Below are 20,109 nucleotides of genomic sequence, written 5' to 3' on the forward strand. Positions count from 1 at the left end.
CACACCTGCGAGCCGAAAACCCAGGTTTCCACACCTGAAGTTAATGCGCAGCAGATAGCCTACCATAAACCTAGTCTACTTGGTGAATTCCTCAGAGTAAAGACCAGTGAGATCCTTTATTTAAACCATATCACAATTGTACAAAACGACAATGTTATGAATGTCAAAATTCGCATCTCTTATCAGAAATCTGAAGATTAGCTTCAGCCGAAAATCAGATTTAGCATTCTAGCATTCTATCAGAAACATTTGATGACAGTCCACTTTAGGAGTCAAACTATTAGGTATACTTACTACCTACTAATGTTACATTTGGACCATTGCCAAGGTGTTGGAGGACACATCCAGTAGTCATGCATTCAAGCGCAAATGCATTGGTAAGTAAGCTTTGGATAAAGTTAATGCAAAGATCCTTCATTAGCCTACTATCTCTGGTTAACGTCAGTTATCGCTAGGTTACATGACATTCCATGTTGACAAGCACTAGCAACCAAAGATTCTGTTCTAGAATCTTTGCTAGCAACCATAGAGCGCACTAACAAACTATTGATAGGCCAGGAAGTATGTCTCCAAATTCATCGTTGCCCTAAGTCATAGATATATTGATATATCTATGGCCCTAAGTTATCTGTTTGTTTACATTGCCGTCAAGGGTCTCACTGACCAAAATGTCAAAGGTTGTTATGTTCAGCGAAATTACCTTATCTAGCAGTCTGTATTAAAATGTAACCAATCCAAGCTGTTCACTGATTTCGCATATTCTGATGCTCAACCAAATCTTCCTCAGTGCAAACTTTATCTTTCGGTTATTGACGATGTCATCGAAAATGTGCGAGAGACGTTTCTGGATGAAGGAGTGGAAGAGGGTGTCCTGAATGAACTTCGTCAGGTTGGCGATTTATGCAAATCTTGTCATGCGCCATAACTGTTTGACATAAGCTCCAAATGCCAAAGGCCTACTTGAATGTTTTAGCAAAGACATTGGCACAGGCCTACAATCTGCACAAATCTGCCAAATGGAAAAACATGCTTTCAGCTTTTTAAAGGCACTGTTTGTAGTCATTAACCATGCTCTCATGTTGAAGAGAGCGGTTTCATTCTACAAGGCCATTGCTTTCACTTTTCTTCTCTTGTAGTTGTGGGTGTCAAAGGTCATGCAGTCTAAAGCAGTGGAGGGTTTCCGAAAGGATACCATAAATCCATCAAACTTTGTTCTTCAGCTTCCTGCCAACTACACTCAAACCCTTCAAAAACAGTCTGGTTTGTGAAACACTTGTCCACTTGTAATTATACTATTTTAGACTTTTGTACTGACTGCAGTGATCAATGTGAGAATCAATTCAATTGTACATTTTTCATTTGTTGATGCTTTTGTGATCCAAAGTAACGGAAAGAGGAGCAACATTCAAGCTATGTTTTTAATCAAAGACATTTGGACCATTTTAGTGGATTTCAGTTTAGTCTGATCTGTATGTCAGGCTGGATTTGTATTAGAATTTCTGTAAACACTTTATTTACAGAAAAAGTAGAGTAACCCACTCACTCCTCTATACTTGTGTAGACAAAAACATTTTTAGATGATTTGTACTGTTTTTCTCTACTGTATCTTTGCAGCCTCAATCATCCTTCCGCCTGGACAGAATGTGCAGAACTACACAGCTAAGGCGGTATGTTCCATAAATTCCTACAACTCGTCTGAGAGACGAAACCTTTGCTTTCTGAAAATTAACCCAAATACAGCAGAAAAGGGCCCACAAATTATCAACACCTGCTGCCTGTAGTGACTTGGTGTATCATACAGTGCTGCAGCTTGCCTTCAGTCCATTTTCCTAGTCTGCTGTTAAAGACATGGCTGAAGTAGGCTTCTTTGACGATGCTTCATGTACTATGATTAATGACGTGATTAATGACGAGATAGTTTGCCATTATGTAGGTTGGATGGTATACAGTATGTGCATAAATACACTGTTGTGCATAAGTTGAGGAGCCCAAAGTTGACTAAAATGAGGAATTAAAAATCATGTCTTGGTCATCATGGTCTTAATGCCTTTAATCCAACCTTTAAGGACACAATTTTTCTTTGTGAATCAATCATGTATTATAGGCCTACTGTAAATAAATAATTAATAATAAATAGTTATTCCTTAAAATACAGGGGGCCTAAGTAAGGAACCTCCTATATTAAAATCCCATAGAGGCAGGCAGATTTTTATTTTCAAAGGCCAGTTGTCTCATGGGTCCAGGATACTATGCATCCTGATAAAGTTCCCTTGGCCTTGGAATTAAAATTGCCCCACATCATAACATACCGTTCTCCATACTCAGAGATAGAATGGTTTTTATTTCAGTTAGCCTAATTGCTGGTTTGATTTGCAATGAGCTATTAGGCTTAAAAAAACTAAAAAAAAAAAAAAAACATCATGTAGTTGCCGTTAAAAGCACTGAACAAAATGAGTGTTTTTGAATTTGTTATCCATTTGCAAATGGATTCTCTTTGGCAGTCCCTTGATCATCACTGCATCCAGGTTACTCAGGTTTAATAAAGGAATACAGAGACTGTACTATCTTTACTATCTTTATATTTATTTTTCAACCCATTTCTGATTGAGCCAGTGTAAGGTGTAATCTCTACAATTATACAATTAGTTATGGGCTGTTATGTTGCATGTGGCTTAGAACAGTTTGACCTGTTGGTTGCACACCAGGAGACTATCCTGGAGATCGTCGGAGACTATACCTACTTGATTCTGTTGTGTGTGTGTGTTGAGTGATGACGTGGGAGACAGGTGCATGGGTGCAGACCATTTCAGTGCATGAGTTCTGACCTCCTGTTACCAGCCCCCTCTTCAGGAGCGAGCTCCAGGAGAGCCTCTGTTATGACTACAAGCAAGATGGGTCAGCCTGACACTGTATTAAACATACAAAAGAGGCGACACCATTTCATTTAGATAAGGTTGGACAGGAACCAAGGAAGCAGCCGAGAAAGAGACAAAAAGCAGGTGGAAAATACATTTAGCCCAAGAATATCTTCTGTTTTTGAAGAACAGGGATCATTTTTCTCTACATTACCTCAGACAAATACACATACGCATGTACACACAGTGGGGAAAAGGACTAATTCAGAAGTCTTTTGTCACACACCTGAGATTTGGACAATGGAGACTGTTAGGTGGGAAAGCCTTGCTTGTGTGCCCGTGACCTGTCGACTGTCGAAGTGCTCTCTGAACATAATTATATGTCTGGCAGCAATTTGACTGTATGAAATTCAGGCATATGGCTTCGGTCCCCATTGTATTTCTCATACTGGTTTGTTTTGTGAGTGTCTGGGAGGATAAACCTGTAAGGGCTGCAGAGTAAAACCTGGCGTGAAGGTTCAAAATCACATGGACTTCTCATGGAAGTGCAATGAGTTAGACCAGCCAGTAGGTGGGGATGTAATAGGAGAGCGGTTCAGTTCATTTGAAAGTCAGTAATAGTTCAGGGTATGATTGGAATTTGCCAAACAAATCCCAGAAGAGTCTACTACTTGTAGGGTATGAAGTCTAATTTGTATAATGTGTAACTTTCAGACCAGTCTGACCAAGTGAGATTTAATATCAAACCATTTGGCATATTAAGCACCAAATAATCTATCTGTAGGATGTGATTTACAACCACAAAATGCATTCTGCATTCAAAATCTTGTATTGACAAATGCCCACTTTGTTTTTCTCAATCTCCATACTGTCCCAGCAAATGCAGCTGGTGTGCTTATTCTTGCAATTAATGACCTTGCTGTTAATTTGTTTCTGCTCATGGCAGTTACAGATTACAGGGGCTGTGTCATTAGTGGTGCCTTGGGACTCGAGATGGATGGTAGCAGAGCTACTTGTGGTGCTGCCTTCCTCATGTTATTGTGTGCTAATGTATCCTAGGGTGGTGCTGGTGCCGTTGCTACGTTCTCTCTTCCACCTGGAGTTACGTATCCGGTACACATCCCAGCAGGAGTCACACTACAAACTGCCTCAGGTGACAGGGGTGCTTAAGATTGAATTTGAATGAAGGTCAAGTGTAACCAGCCCCTCTTGATTGTAGAAAAATGAGAATATTTGATCAAATGAGGGGAATTTTTTGGAGATCTCCCTCCTGCCTGTGAGGACTCTCACATTTTGTTCGACTTTATTTCCTCATTTTAGGAACAGTATGTAATAACAGAAGCATAAGGTCTTCAATTCAGAATGTATCCTGTTATACTGTGTGCCAAACCACAAGACCATGTTGTTTATTCTCATTGTTCATAAAAAGACCTAAAAACCTATATTGTGAAGTGAGCTGTTACAGTAACTTCCTGTCTGTTAGCCACATTGTACTGTATATAAGCTGCAGGACAGTGTTTTATGCCATTTAAAAGAAACAAAAGCGTATTAATACCATAAAAAATTCTTCATAGCTGAAGAAGTTTTGCAAAATCAATGTAAAAACCACGTAGAATGGGTAAACCCAGCCCGATCAGTCAGTTAGATTTTGCAACCTCCTCCTCCAGCACAAATCTGCGGGGACCAATCACAAACTGGCTTATCCACCTGGCGCACCCGATCGTTGTTCTGATTGGTTGAAGGACTATCCAAATGTGTAGAGTCATTTGAACTATGCTTGTTGATCAGACTTCTCGCGCAGTAGAAAATAGAGAGCAGACTCTCCAGACTAATGTTCAATATTAAAAGATTGAGCTTGGTCTGGTGATAGCCAGGCTATAAGCTGCGGCTAACAGTTGGTAAATTACAGTATTCTGCTTCTTAATAGTAATTTCACAGTTGTATGACTGGTCCTTTTGCCACGGTTTTGTTTGTTTGTTTGTGTCCTGCCAGGCCATTTCTACAAAGTAAATGTACCTGTGGTGGTAACTCAGGCTCCTAGATCCAACCGTGTATTCACTCAGCCCGCCGCCCAGCGAGCCCCTCCTCGTCCGCCCCCTCCTCAGCCAGCCCCCAGCCAAGCCCGCCCCACCATCCAGCAGGCACCCGCCCAGACCTCTAATTCAGAGCCCACTCCAGCAGCCTCATCATCCACCGCCTCTGGGCCCCAGCCCGATGGGTCAGTCGCTCAGGCAGACCAGCCGCCGCCGAAGGAGCCTCCAGCACCCGTGGATGAAACCCCACAGGCTCCAGTTCCTCAGTCCGTCCCGCCACCGCCTCCTGTGACTCCCCAGCCAGTCCCGGAGAGCCCTGGGGACTTCACCCTGGAGGGCATCGATTTCAGCCCTCACCCCGAGGGGACTCTCAAACAGGAGCAGGGCCAGCTGCCGGCCTGTGAGGTGGGGGAGGGGGCCAGCAACAGCAACAGCCTGGACACACCTGAGAAAGAGGTGAAGGAGGAGGCTCCCGACGGACTTCCTGTGTCAGACGGCACAGCGTTCTTCAGCCTTGGGAGCCAACTGGATGAAGCCATTAAGGTAAAGGATTGTTTTTTGTTTTATACTAAATTGACTACGCACAGTGACCGAGTGATGACCTATAATCTGATGACCCAGAGAAACTCCATGCAGGGTTTCATTTTGTTTGCGTGACTCGTTGCCCCCATGTTGTTTGTCTCCAGTTCTCAGAGCCAGGAGCCTGCTTTGTTTTTTTGTCTTTTTTAAACTCATGGAATGGGCAGCTATCGTCTGTGAGGTGATGATGATTGCTGAATGTGACAGAGAAATGTATGGTCTTGAAATCACATATTATCGTTGACTGCATGTAGTCTCTGCTGCATCTGTGTTAAGTGGCCTGTCCTACTGTGTGTTGATGTTCAGATGGAACTCTTGAGGGACTTCAACTACAGCGGGCTGGAGGACATAGTGCAGTTGGACGGGGCTGGTGATGGCAGCTCCGAGGAAGAGGAGGTGGACATCGGAGGGCCGGTGGGAGAGAACGACTTTCTGGGCATGATCAGTGCGGAGGCCCTGCATGTCCTCGAGGAGGCTGGTGGCAGCGATGACAGCAGCAGCACCTCGAGCAGTGACATGGAGAAGGAAGAGGTCATAGAGGAGGTAATAGATAATTGGGGTGTATGGGGAGTGGACCTATTCAAATGAAATGGAAAAGAAAATGGGTTGTAATGGAGAACTATTATCATAAGGTAGGGTCTTATTTAAGTGTATGCTCTGCCACAAAGCTTTAATGAGGCCAGAATTAGTGTTTGAAGATGGGAATTGGACAAAATTGCATTCTGTCATATTTTACATGTATTTTCCATCATTGTCTTATAGGGTCCAGGCAAGATGTTTGTATTCTGATTTGATTGATTGACTGATTGTGGGCTTGCATATCATCCCATCTTTTTTTTTTTTACATAATTTTACAAAGATTGTCTTCATAGCATATCAGATCGGCCCTGCACTCATTCATGCAGGCAAGACGGTGTGATTTCATAACCGTGACATGATGTATAAGCCCAGCAAGTCAGTGTACTCGGATGGTATTTTTGTCTGTTTCATGACTTTGCTAAAGATGCAGACGATGCTGCTGATGGATAATTCACTTAATATATCTCTCATGTATGAAATGTGAAAGTTATTGCTTTTGCAACTAAAGTAAACAGTGAATTGTCCTAGGTATTTATTTACCTTATCCATTTCTTTTTGTAGCTTTTAGCAGCAGCTCAACAATCCATTCTTACATTATTCCAGAGGAAAAATTGGGTTGAGGCGCAGATTTTGCATACAGACATAAAGCAGGACGTTTTAGATGTGAAGGCTGTCTGTGTTGTGTTGTGTGCATACTTAAGTATACCATGTTGTACATCCAGAAGTTCGGATTACACAAAGATGCACATATGTGGTAATGGGTAAGACCATTTCACTCCAAGATCGTAACATGATTGTCATCAGCTTCTCTACCATGCTGTTGTTGCATGTGGAAACTCTACACAGAACGGCAGTTATCCACACACAAGGAATATAGCTGTCACACTGCTTCAGCAACAAGCTCTCCTAATGTGATCACCCAAACCTTCAATCTAACCACAGCTGGACCCCCTGAACTCAGGAGACGACGTGAGTGAACAGGACATCCCAGATCTTTTTGACACCGAGAATGTCATTGTATGTCAGTATGAAAAGGTAAGCATCATGGCTCTGGCACTGAAATGTTGAAAATGTTGTTTGTGTATGTATTGTATGTGGCTGTAATCATGTGTGTCTTAAGTGTAATACAGGCACACATTCTATACTTATGTTTTAAATGCTACAGTCTCGTCTACAATTAATAAATGATCAGCCGTTTACGAAGTCTATCACTTCTGGAACAGATTCATCGCAGTAAGAACCGTTGGAAGTTCAACCTGAGGGATGGAGTCATGTGTTACGGGGGAAAGGATTACGTTTTCTCCCGTGCCATTGGAGAAGCGGAGTGGTAAAGGGCTTACCGAAGATGTCACCATCGAGGCCTTTGTGGATCAATGCTTTGACAGCGTGAACCAGGAAAATAAGTATCTGTAATGAACAGAAATTCTGAAAATGTGCCAATTTATGAATAACTAGTTAAAGCGGTGCAGCCTTAAAGGAACATTAAGAAATTACATTATTTACGTATTTATTAACTTTAACTTATATTTTGTTAAGAAACTATTTATTTTTGGGAGCTCGCTCTGTATTAGCTATGACCTAAGTTCTGCAGTATGTGGTTTAGAGAGCCAGCGTGATTGAGACTGATGAGAAGAATGTTTATTTGTGTATGTTTTGTTTATTTATCTACAGTTATTTATGTGTTTATGGTCTTATTCATGACTTTTTTTCTAAATGAATCATTTGCTGCTCTCTATTTCTTGTGGTCTGTTTATGAGTGGGTGTGTTTTCCAGCGAAGACATTTATCATACACGGATCATTAAGCTTTTCAGAAGGCATACACTTGAAGATGTGGTTGTTTCAGTTCCATCTTTAAAATATCCCGTATTCCCACTCCTTAACCCCACTCAACGGTGGAATCCTTGCCAAGACGTTGCTCTCTCAACCCATACTCTTCATCCCTACAGGAAAATGTATTCAAACTATTAAATCCTAGACTAAAAGAAAATGAAAATGTGACTGTGGTCATCCAGCCCAGAATACAAACAAACAACCACGCAGGTATCCACATAAGGGAGCACCCTGGCACCTGTCTTATGGTACAGTAATTTCCCACATATAGTGTTTTATGCAAGTTAAAAGAAATAAAATCATATTAACACCATAGTAACTGCCCCCCTGTATTAACCTCATAGCTGAAGACATTTTGCAGAATCAATGTATAAGGCACGGCTAATAGTCGGGAAATTACGGGTAGGTTACTACTAATTGCCCTTCATGATAGGCTACTGCAACACACACAAAGCAGCATGGGTATACCCAGGCTAGGCTACTGCAAGGTGCTACTTATTAATCCCATACTTCATCAGTTTTCCATACTTTGAGCCATAATATTATGTCCTAGATTAAAATATTTATTTTTTCAAAGGGGTTTTCCTGACTTACAGTCTTCCTATTTGGTTACCTGCGGAAGGTTTTTGAATTGATTTGCCTTTATGACTTAGCAATGAATCAGTGATTTGTCTTAATGTCACAAACAGTGAAATACTACCATACTTTAAGTCTGCCTGTTTGTGCACCACTAAACAAATCAATAAAAACCTCCTTTAAAGTACCATAATTGGTACCAATTTACCTTGACCTACCATGAACAGCATAGTTCAGAACAGTTATGTGGATACCTTATTTGTGTGTGTGTGTGTGTGTGTGTGTGTGTGTGTGTGTGTGTGTGTGTGTTGGGCTCTTAGGATGTTGTGGAGTTATGCATGACTGACCATGAGCTCTCTGTGGCCCTGGCAGATTAAGGCGGTCAGGTTGTTCTGCAGTATCTCATTGCTGATTGTTAAAAGCTGCTCTTCCGTGGAGGAAGTTTCCCCTTTTGCCAGACATGTCTGACTGTAGGCCAGGCAGTGTGTGTGTTAATGGGGCCTGTGTTTGTCCCATTTTTTCCAAAAACACCAGGGATGCTGTTTCTCAAGTGCTAATTTTGCTGTGTGCAAAAGTTCCCTTTTCTTAGAACACATTTTGTTCTGGAAGGAACAGTGATGTAATGGGTAGAGAGAGATATGACACAGAGGCTTAAGATTTAGAAAGTCAAGCTAGCTCACCTTATCATGTTTTGTATTTAAGACTCCACATAATGCTTGGAACACTGGTCATTTCATCAATACCATATTACAAAAATATTGTACAGAAAAAAATAGCTATATACATTGTATTGACAGCACCAACGTAGAAAACACGAATTTCAGTAGATAATGTCCATAGCTTTGTCAGTAGGCTCATTGTCATGTTGGCCCTTTGTTGAGGAAGCAGCCCTGCATCTTGATGTGGTATGCATAAAACTGTAGAGAGTGGGGCTTCTTAGACGCATTAGTCTTGCATTTGGATATGCTTGGGCGAGGACTGAAGCCCTTGGCCTGGTACAAACAGGCCTTGTCCTGACAGCAGCCACAGCGGCTGAGCAGCTGGCAAATGTCCCTCCGGAACGCCCGCGTGAAGATGGTGTAGAGGAAAGGGTTGCACAGCGAGTTGATGGGGTAGAAGAGGACCAGCAGGATCTTGGCGTTGGAGACGGTGATGAGGGGCATCCGCAGCGCGGCCGAAATGGCGAAGAACGAGATGGGCGCCATGCACAGGAAGTCCGTGAAGATCAGCACGGCCATGCGCTTGGCGATCTTGGCGTCGCCGCTGCGGCCCGCCAGCTCCGGGTTGCGCACGCTGACGTAGATGCGGACGTAGCAGGCGCACACCACCACGAAGGCCACCACGTTGAGCAGGAGCACCAGCACCACGTAGGCCTGGGCGGCCGGCGTCTCGATGTCCATGGGCAGGCAGATGCTCACCTTGGCGTAGCTGCTGACGCCCAGGACGGGCAGCAGGGCCACCAGGAGGGAGAACGCCCAGCCGCCGGCGATCATCAGGGCCACGTGCCGCAGCTTGAGCCGCCGGTCCATCTCCATGGCGTGGGTGATGGTGTGCCAGCGCTCCAGGGTGATCAGCGTGAGTGTGTAGACGGAGAGCTCGCTGGCAAACACAGTGAGGAAGCCGGCCACTTGGCAGCCGGGACCCGTTTGCCAGTCGGTGGCGTGGTTGTAGTACTCCCGGCGCGAGTGGTAATCCATGGCGGCGATGAGGAGCAGGTACAGGCCCATGCAGAGGTCGGCAAAGGCCAGGTTGCACATCAGGAAGCGGGACACGGTCAGCTTCTGGCGGCTGGACAGCAGGATGAACAACACGGCCAGGTTGCCCGCCACAGCGAAGATGGTGACCACCCAGGTGACGGGGCGCAGGAAGCCGTCGCCCAGCAGGTCGTCGTCACCCAGCAGGTCCTCGCAGGGGTTGAAGGCGTCGGGCTCCGGGGTGCATATGATGGGATCATTACACAGCTCCTCCAGATCTGAGTAGTAGGAACGGATGTCGACGGGCTCAACCGAACCGTCAGTGACGGGATCCCTGTGGAGAAGATGATTAGATGCGTCAACAAAAAGATTATGGGGTATTTCATATAGTGGACTATATCTAAAAAAAGGACATGGTGAGACAAGCAATCACTGTTCTACTGTTTGAGACATGTAGCAAGATAAATGCAAGAAAAGTAACATGCACTTCTATGGCAAGGGCTTGTTAATTGTTTGTATTATTTCAAACTCCCTCTACAATGACATAAATTGCTTACATGTCTGCCCCAGCATCTTCACCACAGAGGCTTGTCTGGTTGAAGAAGGCTTTGAGAGGATTTTTTCTGTGTGGAGGAAAAGGAAAGTATCAAGAAAATGTGAATTAACAATCTCAAGCAAAAACATTTTTTCCTCTCACCTTGACCTTGACAGGATGAGTGAAATTGAAATGTTTGGTAGGACAGGACAAAGTAATGAGCCAGTAGCTTGTACCAAAATGATACACTTCAAAATCATAGAACAGGTATAATTAACACCTTTGTGTTTTTGTTTGTAAAACAATTACATCGTTTCTACATAAAAATAGTCTCTAGTCCCTTTCCTACGGTGGCCGAGAAGGGCCAAATGCGCTCAGTTAGAGAAAGCAGTATCAGTTTCAAGTATTTTCCCTTGTTTACTGGTGTAAGGATCATCTGGGCCTCTGATGGAGACTCTGTAAGCGGTCAGTGGCTTACCTGTTCCGTCGCCAGTGGTAGAAGGCACAGCAGTGGCTCGGGTAGGTGAGGTGGGCCTCCTGTAGGTTCTGTAGGTTTTGTTGGTTCTCCAGCGGGGGCAGCGTCTTAAGAGTAGGTGTGGAACGTGCCGTCAGCTTCTCCAAAAGCCCCAGACCACGTACAGGGAGCGAACTCAGAGCGGTGGAGGACACGTCACTGTACGAAACACACACACACACACCATGTTATAACCACAGATACAGTATATGTGGGTATAGGCTGAGGGTAGCTTGAGCCCCTACCAGAATCTAGGGCAATATGACGTTTGGATAAGGCAGAGAATTCAATAAAATAGGCAGAGACAGAGAATTCAATAAAATAAGAGCAAACGCAATGCAATGAGTAAGTGTTCAGAAAACCAGGGAGTCATAGTCAATGTAAACTATACCAGCATTGCCAGTGGCACTATCTTTGTGTGGCCATGGCTATCAATGTTTACACAGAACCAATGACACTAACAAAGACCAGAAAATGACCTTGCCACCTTTTGTAACATATTTTATATAATACTGATTATGAACTCATAACAGATTCAACAGTAGGCTATTTTAGGGACCTCGTCGTCATTTCATGACCCCTGTAACCAAGAGCCAAATTGGACACCAATGAATTGAATATTCTGAGGCACATTTGAAGTTCATTGCATCAATGTTCTGTACATCACATAAGATCACTATTGTGTCCTTACAGGGCTATTGGTCCATTAATTGCTCCCTCAAAGGCGTCTTCATGGATTTTGTGAAGATACCGGTTATCTCTCAGAATCCTAAAGCAGAGACACAAAACACAAGCCACAATTACATTTAGTATACAAGACATGTTGTCAGAGTTTGTCATTCAAACAGCCTTGACATTTCTGGTCTAAATGTCTTCAGCATGTACTGTACCTTCCGCATTCAAAAACCCTTTTAACAAATGTTTCAATCAATGGGACATCAATGGTTGGTAGGACCATAATTCCAATGTGATATTATCTACACCTCAGAGTGCTAGCCTAGGCTGGTCAGGCTATCAGTGTGCAGAATTTTAGCAAAAAAAAATGGTTTCATTGAGAGAGGAGATTGTTTTTAAAAATAGTTAAGTGGTAACCACCGAAGACTGGCATTTGCTGCACATTTTCAAGGCTGTTTATCCATAATTGAACATTTTGATATCTTGATATTTAAATGTAATGGGAGATTGTTTGGAGAAAACAAAGCTGATGGTTTTGAATCTGATATTTGGAGTTAATGTTGAATAACCTGTATGTATGTTTTTGTTCACTTTTACAAATTAGTTTGTTGTGGTATTGGGAGTAAAACATATTCCATTTCAAACTGAATCTGAATATTTTGTATTTTCATTTGAATTGCTGAATTTGAGTAATTGTATTGAAAAACTGAATTTAAGTACATTTAGTACTTAAATAATAGTACATTTTACATTATAGTACATTTTGAAAGCGAACTAGATGAACCGCATAGCGGTACAAAAATATGACCGCTGCTCAGTCCTGCACAGAAACACTAGGCTATATGGAAGGCTGTGCAGAAGCTTATTTGTTTCCGGTGGAGCCAGGTGTATTCCTGCCACTATAGTTAATGTAATTAGCGTCTACATGAACTCTACGATGTTGCACCTAGTGAATCAGCATGTTACGATGGATTTTGCATGTGTTAAATTTGTCGTTATTGGGCAAACCATATCTTTAGTGTTGGAGTGAACATGTAAGGAGCAAAGTATAACAGAAGATGCAGTTACAACACAGCTAACGCTCCATCGGAAACAAATGAGCTCCTGAGCTGCCTTCAGTGCATATTAGCCTATTGGTCTCCATCTCCATTCCATACTCTTACAGCTTTTGTTAAAGAGAGTTTGCATGTGTGTGTTTGCTTCTCTCTCTCTCTGTGTGTATGTGTGTGTGTTCGCTTGTGAGTGTGTGGGCATATATATATATATATTTGTGTGTGTGTGTGTGTGTGTGTGTGTGTGTGTGTGTGTGTGTGTGTGTGTGTATTTATGTGTTTTTATGTGCCTTAGTGCATAAAGTGCAATCGAAGAGTTTTCAGACCCTTTCAAGTTTTCCACATTTTGTTATGTTTCAGACTCATCTTCAAATGGATTCAATTCATTTGTTTTTCTCATCAATCTACACACGATACCCCACTCCACAAAAAAAACAAGTGTTTGGAGTGTTTTGTCAATTTATATACATATTCAGACCCTCTGTTATGACACTTGCAATTGAGCTCTAGTGCATTCTACTTCTATCAATGGTCCTTGAGATGCTTCTACAACTTGACTGGAGGCCACCTATGCCTAAATTAATTCATTGGACATTATTAGGAGAAGCAACCATCTCTTTAGGCTACATAAGGTCTCACAGTTGATGGTGTATGTCAGAGTGAAAACCAAGCCACAAGGTCGAGAGAATTGTTCAAATTGTGAATTTGTAGACCTGTGAGACGGGGTTGTGTGAAGACACAGATCTGGGGAAAGATACAAAAAAAATATTCTGCGGCATTGAAAGTGCCCAAGAGCACGGAAGCCTCCATCATTCTCAAATGGAGAAGTTTGGAACAACCAACCTAGATCCTAGATTGACCATGAATTTCCCCTTGGGGATCAATAAAGTATCTATCTATCTAGATCCTATTCCTAGAGTAATAAGGGATGAAGGGCCTTGGTCAGAAATGTAATCAAGGACCCAATGGTCACTATGAATGAGATCCAGAGTTCCTTTGAGAATGAGAGAAGTAAGATACAGAAAGAAAGATGTGTGCGTGTGTGTGTGTGTGTGTGTGTGAGTGTGTGTGTGTGTGTGTGTGTGTGTGTGTAAAGAGGAGGTTAGGGGCGCCGTTTTGGAGATCTTTTGATTGCTCTTCCTCAGTTAGATGCTGTATTTCAGTACTGAAATCGATTTTCACGGTCTAACAATGACTTGTTAGAACTGAATGTGGAAGTGCAAATTGTGGGATTTTCAGTGAGGATAATTTATGTATCAGAACAGATTAATTCAATTTCTGAGTGATTTTTGGGTCTTTTCAATATAAAAAAATTGATTTCAAGGAAAAAAAGAGTTATGAAAACCAAAATCAAGGCATTGGATTGACTATTCTGTCCAGCAAAAGAGAGAGGGAGAGCTCAAAGGAGTAGGCAGTAGCCATGCAGACAATCCGATGCAAACCAACCCAATAGAAACCCATCTTAGATCCAACCCATTACATCTTGTTCAATTTTGAAATCCAAATATTTTGGTTAAAAAAATGTTGATGTGAAAAACTTTGTGCAAAATTCAAACTGGAGGTGAAAGTTTTTTTTATTTGAGATCATGTCCTGTTTAACTTGAAGCTAAAACTTTTTAATTTTGAAAAGATTTTGATGTGCAAAAACGTTCGATTTGCAAGCAAAATGTTTACACATGCAAAACATTTAGGTCTGCAGGCAAAAGTTTTTGCCTCAATTTTCAACTTTTCAAACTTTCAACAGACTTTTGTTCTCATAGCTCATGTTTTCCCTTCAAATCATATTTTTTTTCACTTACATTAAAAAGACACAAAAATCACTCCATGATTTCAACATTTTAGATTAAATGTCAAGCTTACTGGGATTCAGTTCTAGCCTGGCTATCACCAGAATAAGCTCGATCTTTTGAGATTAAACATTAGCCTGGGGTGTATGCACTGTATATTCTACTGCGAAAGAGGCATGATTAATAGGCATAGTTCAAATGACTCTGTATGTGTGGATAGTCCTTCAACCAACCAGACCAACAATCTGGATATGCCTGGAGGATAAGCCAGTTTGTGATTGGTTCCAGCAAATGGGGACAGGAAGCAGGAGAGATAAATGTGCAGGTTTCCAGCCTGAGCTGCAGGGCGAAATCCAATCGCTGGCAGGTTTACCCAATCTAATTCAGTTCCAAACTAATTCATTACATTTCAAGATATACTATTCAAATTATTTTTTCTACAATTGCTCCAATTCAGCAATTCAAAAGAAAATCAGAAATATTCAGATTCAGTTTCAAGTGGAACAAGTTTTACTCGATAGGTATTTCACTGAAATGCACTGAAACATTGAAAGCTAAACTATTAGTGTGAAACCATTATAACTTTTCCACTGTAATTTACACGCAATTTAGGTCACTGATAACGTCTGTCTGTGAGTCTTCAGCAAATATTTAGCTAAACTCAGATTTGAAGTCAATGTTTTGTCTGTGTTGATGTTTTGGGTTGTGTTGACTATGTAACAAAGATGAATCATATCTCAGTCACTGTAAAAACACTGATTGACGCTCAAATATGAGTGTGACAGAGACAGCTGTGTAGAGACGGCAGCTTTCTGACAGGACAGAAGTAGATGGAAATGATGCCTGGTACTTACAGCGTCTCCAGTGTGGTTCCATTGAAGGCATGAGAGTTGATTTCCTTGAATCCATTTCTGACAAGATTCCTGAAAATATGAGATATAAATTTAAGTAACCAAAGGAACTGTATATAATTAGTCAGTGTTTGAAATCCTAATCTACAGTATAATAATATAGCCTAATGGAAAGAACCAGCTAGGCCACTGACTGTAGGAATGGATGTTAGAGATGCATCTCTATATCCTATGATAAAATTTTGAGCCTCTCAGTGGAGAAAACAAGTGTTTACTTCCAGATATTGTAGCGTTTTTAGTGTTAATACTGGACCACCTTCATTTGGACTCAACAAAATTGTAAAGAAGGGCTCAAATTAAAACAAGTTTCCATTTAAGTTTTGATATTCACTAACATCCACAAGGCCATAATGATAAATCCATAGTAAGTACACGTCATATTAAGCAAGAATATTTCTTTTTATCTTATCTCTTAAAAAAAAAAAAGCTTTATAGTGTACTTACATGTACGTGTACTTTGATATGCCAGAGAAAGCATTCGATGGGATGACCTCCAATCTCATATTATCTCCTAGCTCTCTGTAAAAAAAATGAGCATGTTCTCAGAGTTCAATCAAACTGTGTCTTTCAACCAAAGATGTTATGAATCATCAAGGTGATTGAATATCTTCTCTACAATCTCACCAATAGTTGGATCACATTTCACATTATAAGTAGGCAGGACAGTTGTCTATAATGATAGCGTGGGTGAACCCAGATAAATCTTTGAGCGAACTTGAATTTGCTCAACAGATTCATCTGGCTATATTTCCAAAATGAGCCAATGTAAAGCAATCACTCCTGCTCATTTGACATGGGCTGGGTCTTATGACAGTATGCAGAAATGCTGTTGAAAACTACAAATGGTTGTGCTGTCAGTGTGAAACCACACAGACATTTGCTTTGGAAGTTAGAACACAACCACATGTAAACATTCATTTACAAGAACGAATTCTTCCGAAAACATTTGGTAAGAGTTTGGTAAGAATAAAAATAAAAATTCACTGCTGGTTTCCCTCTTAGAAATCGGAGGTGAACAAGGCATCCCCTGTCCCATTCTCAATCTCAATAGTGAATCGCTCTGATGTTGGCAAGGCTACCATATAGTGACTAACAGTCTGATATTCAGTACTCACAGAAAGTTTAACTCCAGTGTTGAGATGAAGGAAAGATCAGGAAATTGTGTTATTCCTGTATTACAAATACTCCTAGAAAACGACAAGAGATACAACAGTCAGAAAACAGAAAAGGTGTCATTGTCACACAGCACAAAGGCTAAAAAAGGTAGGCCTAGACATACTTACAAATATTGTAGTTTGGGTATATCAGTGAAGGCTCCAGTCTCAATTGACACAAGATGGTTGATGTTCAGTATTGCACTGAGAAGACAAAACAGACCAACTTTGAAATTCTATGCTAGATGATATATTGGTATGAGATATGATGTTCTGCTTTTGTCACATTTTCAGACCATTCAAAGCAACTGTGTTACAAACTCCCAACCAGAAACACGGTTGACACTAAACTTACATTTCTTACATTTCTTTTTGGAAGAGAGAGAAAAAAAGTATGAAACACTTACATTTCTGTAATGGTTTTCAAAGAAAGGAATGCCTGGTGTCTTATCCTTCTGACTGAGTCACTTTGAGCAATTTCTCTGAAGATACAAATTAAATATTAGATGCAAAAAGAAGATACAAATGGCACTGACTTTGTAATATATCGGCATAATAAAACGTAATCATTTACACTGTAGTATTTTGCTTGTTTTATTGTACTCTTTTTAGGATGAAGCAGAGATTTCAACTAAGAAGCAGGTCTGGGGCTGATGTGAAATACCAGCCTTCTGCTGCCATGAGCTTTGTCATTAATAATAAATAAGACTTTTGTACGGTATTTTAGCTCTTCTGGAGTCATAGCAATCAATAGATACGTTTGCAGATTATCTCCTTCTCTACAGACAAGATTAAATGTCTAAATTTAACAATCTCATTGAAGAGGACACCTGTGTCATGCATGCCCTTCAGTTGCTGGTAGGTGGTCTTACTCAGCTTACTCTGACACACACACACACACACACACACACACACACACACACACACGCAGACACACACACACACACACGCAGACACACACACACACACACACACACACACACACACACACACACACAAACACACACATACACACACACACACACACACGCAGACACACACACACACACACACGCGCAGACACACACACACACACACACACACACACACACACACACACACGCAGACACAGTCACACACACAGACAGACAGCACACACACGCACACACCTACTTTCAGCAAACAATTAACACAATTTCAATTCTATCTTGGCCTTCCGAACTTCCTTGTATATTGTTGGTTACCCATCTTTGGTCTCCCTGCATGTCAGCTTTCTGAAGTAATTATCCCAATTAGCTGCTCTCAACTAGAGCACCTCTAAAAAAGCAATTACAGAAGAGCACAATTAAGAAAAAGCTTTGTTGGCATTTACGTCACAAAATAGGACTCGATCTGTTAAGACTATTTTAGGTTTGCTTATTGTGGACACCTCATACAGTGTGACATGGTCAGAGGAGCACCATGGGGCACAGAGGTTCCACTGCATTTGTTTTCTTTTGGGTGAGTGCTGTATGAGTTGGAGCTTTGATGAGCACCCCACTTAAGGCTGGGTGAATGACAGCCGGACTCAGTGATTTCTGTTTGAAAAGTCAGAGGACCTGCCCTCAACCATATGACTACAGTTGGTTAATAATTTGATAATGCTCAATGGAATGCATCCATATAACAAACTCATTAATTCCTGATTGGAGCCTAGGGTAATGTATGATACTGTGAATCTGTAGGCTAAGATTTCACATGTAAACATCATACAAGATTTTCATAAACTATCCTAAATAAATTCAATACGTTTTTTTATTTTTTAAATGTACTAAAAGTTGGTGTTCATCTGTAAACTACTCAGTAGATCACACCTCAGAATTCAAGATAATCCAGACATAGGCGTCGTCAACACTGCCAAAATGTTGAACATCTTTACATTTTCAACGCTTCAAAGACTTCTCTGTTGTACAGAGGTTTAGCAGCAAAAGTTCAGACAAGTTGAATGAATTACACAAACGGAAGGTAGACAGAAAGACTATTATTAGTTAGCACTTACATTCTGGATACATTGAGTAATCCTTTGAAAGTACTGCTTTGAATTTCCCTCAATGGCAGGTGTACAATTCGCCTGAAAGATAGATGAGATAAGAAGAGACAGATAAGATAGAGACCCTGGTCACACTGGTTAAACTGAGTTTAAGCGATAACACATTTGGAAGTAAAATGAGATACCAATATATTAAAAGTATGACAAGTTATCCATTCTGTGAAAGCGAAAACTTACAGTGTAAATGGTGACTGTCTTTGCGATTGCTCTTGTGTTTCTCTCGTGCAGCATAATATGTCCGGGGTGCACTGGCAGACCAGTGGACACTCGAATGTCCAAACAGTCCTCACGCTCACTAGCAAGACCACCAACCAAACAGTGCGCAAAAGCATACTGAGCAGTGCCTGAAAACTTTCCCCCCACAAGCCTTACGCAAATTGGCTCAAACCTAACCCTCAAAAGTTCTGCGAACTCTGTGTTCGTCCTGTCTTTACACGAGAATTGGCAACTAACGCTCAGAGCGCGGCACGCTCGACGTCACCAAGTGCTCGCAAGGTTACAAACTTACCCATTCATTGAGTGCGAGGGTAGTTTCACTCTGCGTCTGTCTCAGATTTGAAACGAATGTACGAATAGGATGTAATGGTTTACACCTTCTGAAATAAGGAAAAGAAGATTACTTATTCTAACATCCCTTCAATTTTGTCAAAATATAGTTCATGGGAAGAATCGCCTGCTTGCAGGATTTGAGCATAACGGAGTTGTTCGTAAGCTCTGTAGTACAGCTCTTCCTGCCTGGGCTTTGCCATCTCATCCTTTGCAAGTGCTCTGTCTGAACATAAACAAGCAGATCCTCTGTACGCCGAGAATCAGTCACATTCGACACCTTCCATTCTGTGAATTGGTGCTTTGTCGGATCAGATATCCATATACCCGTCTGGAAACGTGGTGGCGAAAAGAGTTGACGTGTTTATGACTTGAATGTTAAAAAACTTTTCAGATAAGTCATATTTTATGGTATTTGTAATGCATAGGCTGGTGTTTATTCACAGGTGTTTCAAGCTGATTCGTATAGCGTCACCTGCTGCAACTGCCATGGATTTGAAGATCCATAAATGACTGAGGCATTAATGAGCCATCATAGAGAGGGCATTCAGAGAAAAAAACTTTTTTTTATCACGTCATTGTTTATTTCACTATTCACTATTTTTCTAGGCTGAGTAGACCCTGCTTGATCATTCCGGAGATTTGGATTTCACCCTGCAGTTCAGACTGGAAACCTGCACATCCATCTCTCCTGCTTCCTGTCCATATCTTCTGGGTTCA

At 41.4% G+C, this 20,109-nt stretch overlaps 2 protein-coding genes across 2 annotated transcripts; one reads left to right on the forward strand and one right to left on the reverse strand.

The window, feature by feature from the left end:
* Nucleotides 1-19: 19 nt before the first annotated feature.
* gtf2a1l (general transcription factor IIA, 1-like) lies at nt 20-7,781 on the forward strand. The gene is made up of 9 exons (XM_062519626.1): nt 20-377; nt 788-889; nt 1,137-1,260; nt 1,615-1,667; nt 3,915-4,008; nt 4,848-5,431; nt 5,774-6,010; nt 6,989-7,081; nt 7,270-7,781. The coding sequence occupies exons 1-9, from the start codon at nt 354-356 to the stop codon at nt 7,375-7,377; spliced, it is 1,419 nt and encodes a 472-aa protein (XP_062375610.1). The 5' UTR covers nt 20-353; the 3' UTR covers nt 7,378-7,781.
* Nucleotides 7,782-9,313: 1,532 nt separating this feature from the next.
* LOC134063545 (lutropin-choriogonadotropic hormone receptor-like) lies at nt 9,314-19,175 on the reverse strand. The gene is made up of 10 exons (XM_062519098.1): nt 19,021-19,175; nt 18,793-18,864; nt 17,183-17,257; nt 16,905-16,979; nt 16,737-16,808; nt 16,066-16,140; nt 15,565-15,633; nt 11,888-11,965; nt 11,161-11,355; nt 9,314-10,481 (listed from the first exon to the last, which is right to left on the reverse strand). The coding sequence occupies exons 1-10, from the start codon at nt 19,173-19,175 to the stop codon at nt 9,314-9,316; spliced, it is 2,034 nt and encodes a 677-aa protein (XP_062375082.1).
* Nucleotides 19,176-20,109: the final 934 nt, after the last annotated feature.

The sequence above is a fragment of the Sardina pilchardus genome, chromosome 18 (assembly GCF_963854185.1).
Source record: "Sardina pilchardus chromosome 18, fSarPil1.1, whole genome shotgun sequence".
Lineage (NCBI taxonomy): Eukaryota > Metazoa > Chordata > Actinopteri > Clupeiformes > Clupeidae > Sardina > Sardina pilchardus.

Bases quoted from the DNA above. Each gene is read 5' to 3' on its own strand.
- gtf2a1l (XM_062519626.1), top strand. From the start codon at position 354: ATGCATTCAAGCGCAAATGCATTG. The intron at 5,432-5,773 runs GTAAAGGATTGT...GTTGATGTTCAG, and splicing joins AACTGGATGAAGCCATTAAG to ATGGAACTCTTGAGGGACTT. The intron at 6,011-6,988 runs GTAATAGATAAT...ATCTAACCACAG, and splicing joins AGGAAGAGGTCATAGAGGAG to CTGGACCCCCTGAACTCAGG.
- LOC134063545 (XM_062519098.1), bottom strand. From the start codon at position 19,175: ATGCTTTTGCGCACTGTTTGGTTGGTGGTCTTGCTAGTGAGCGTGAGG. The intron at 18,865-19,020 runs GTAAGTTTTCGC...TCTATCTTTCAG, and splicing joins AGACAGTCACCATTTACACT to GCGAATTGTACACCTGCCAT. The intron at 11,966-15,564 runs GTAAGTACCAGG...TCTCTGCTTTAG, and splicing joins GGAACCACACTGGAGACGCT to GATTCTGAGAGATAACCGGT.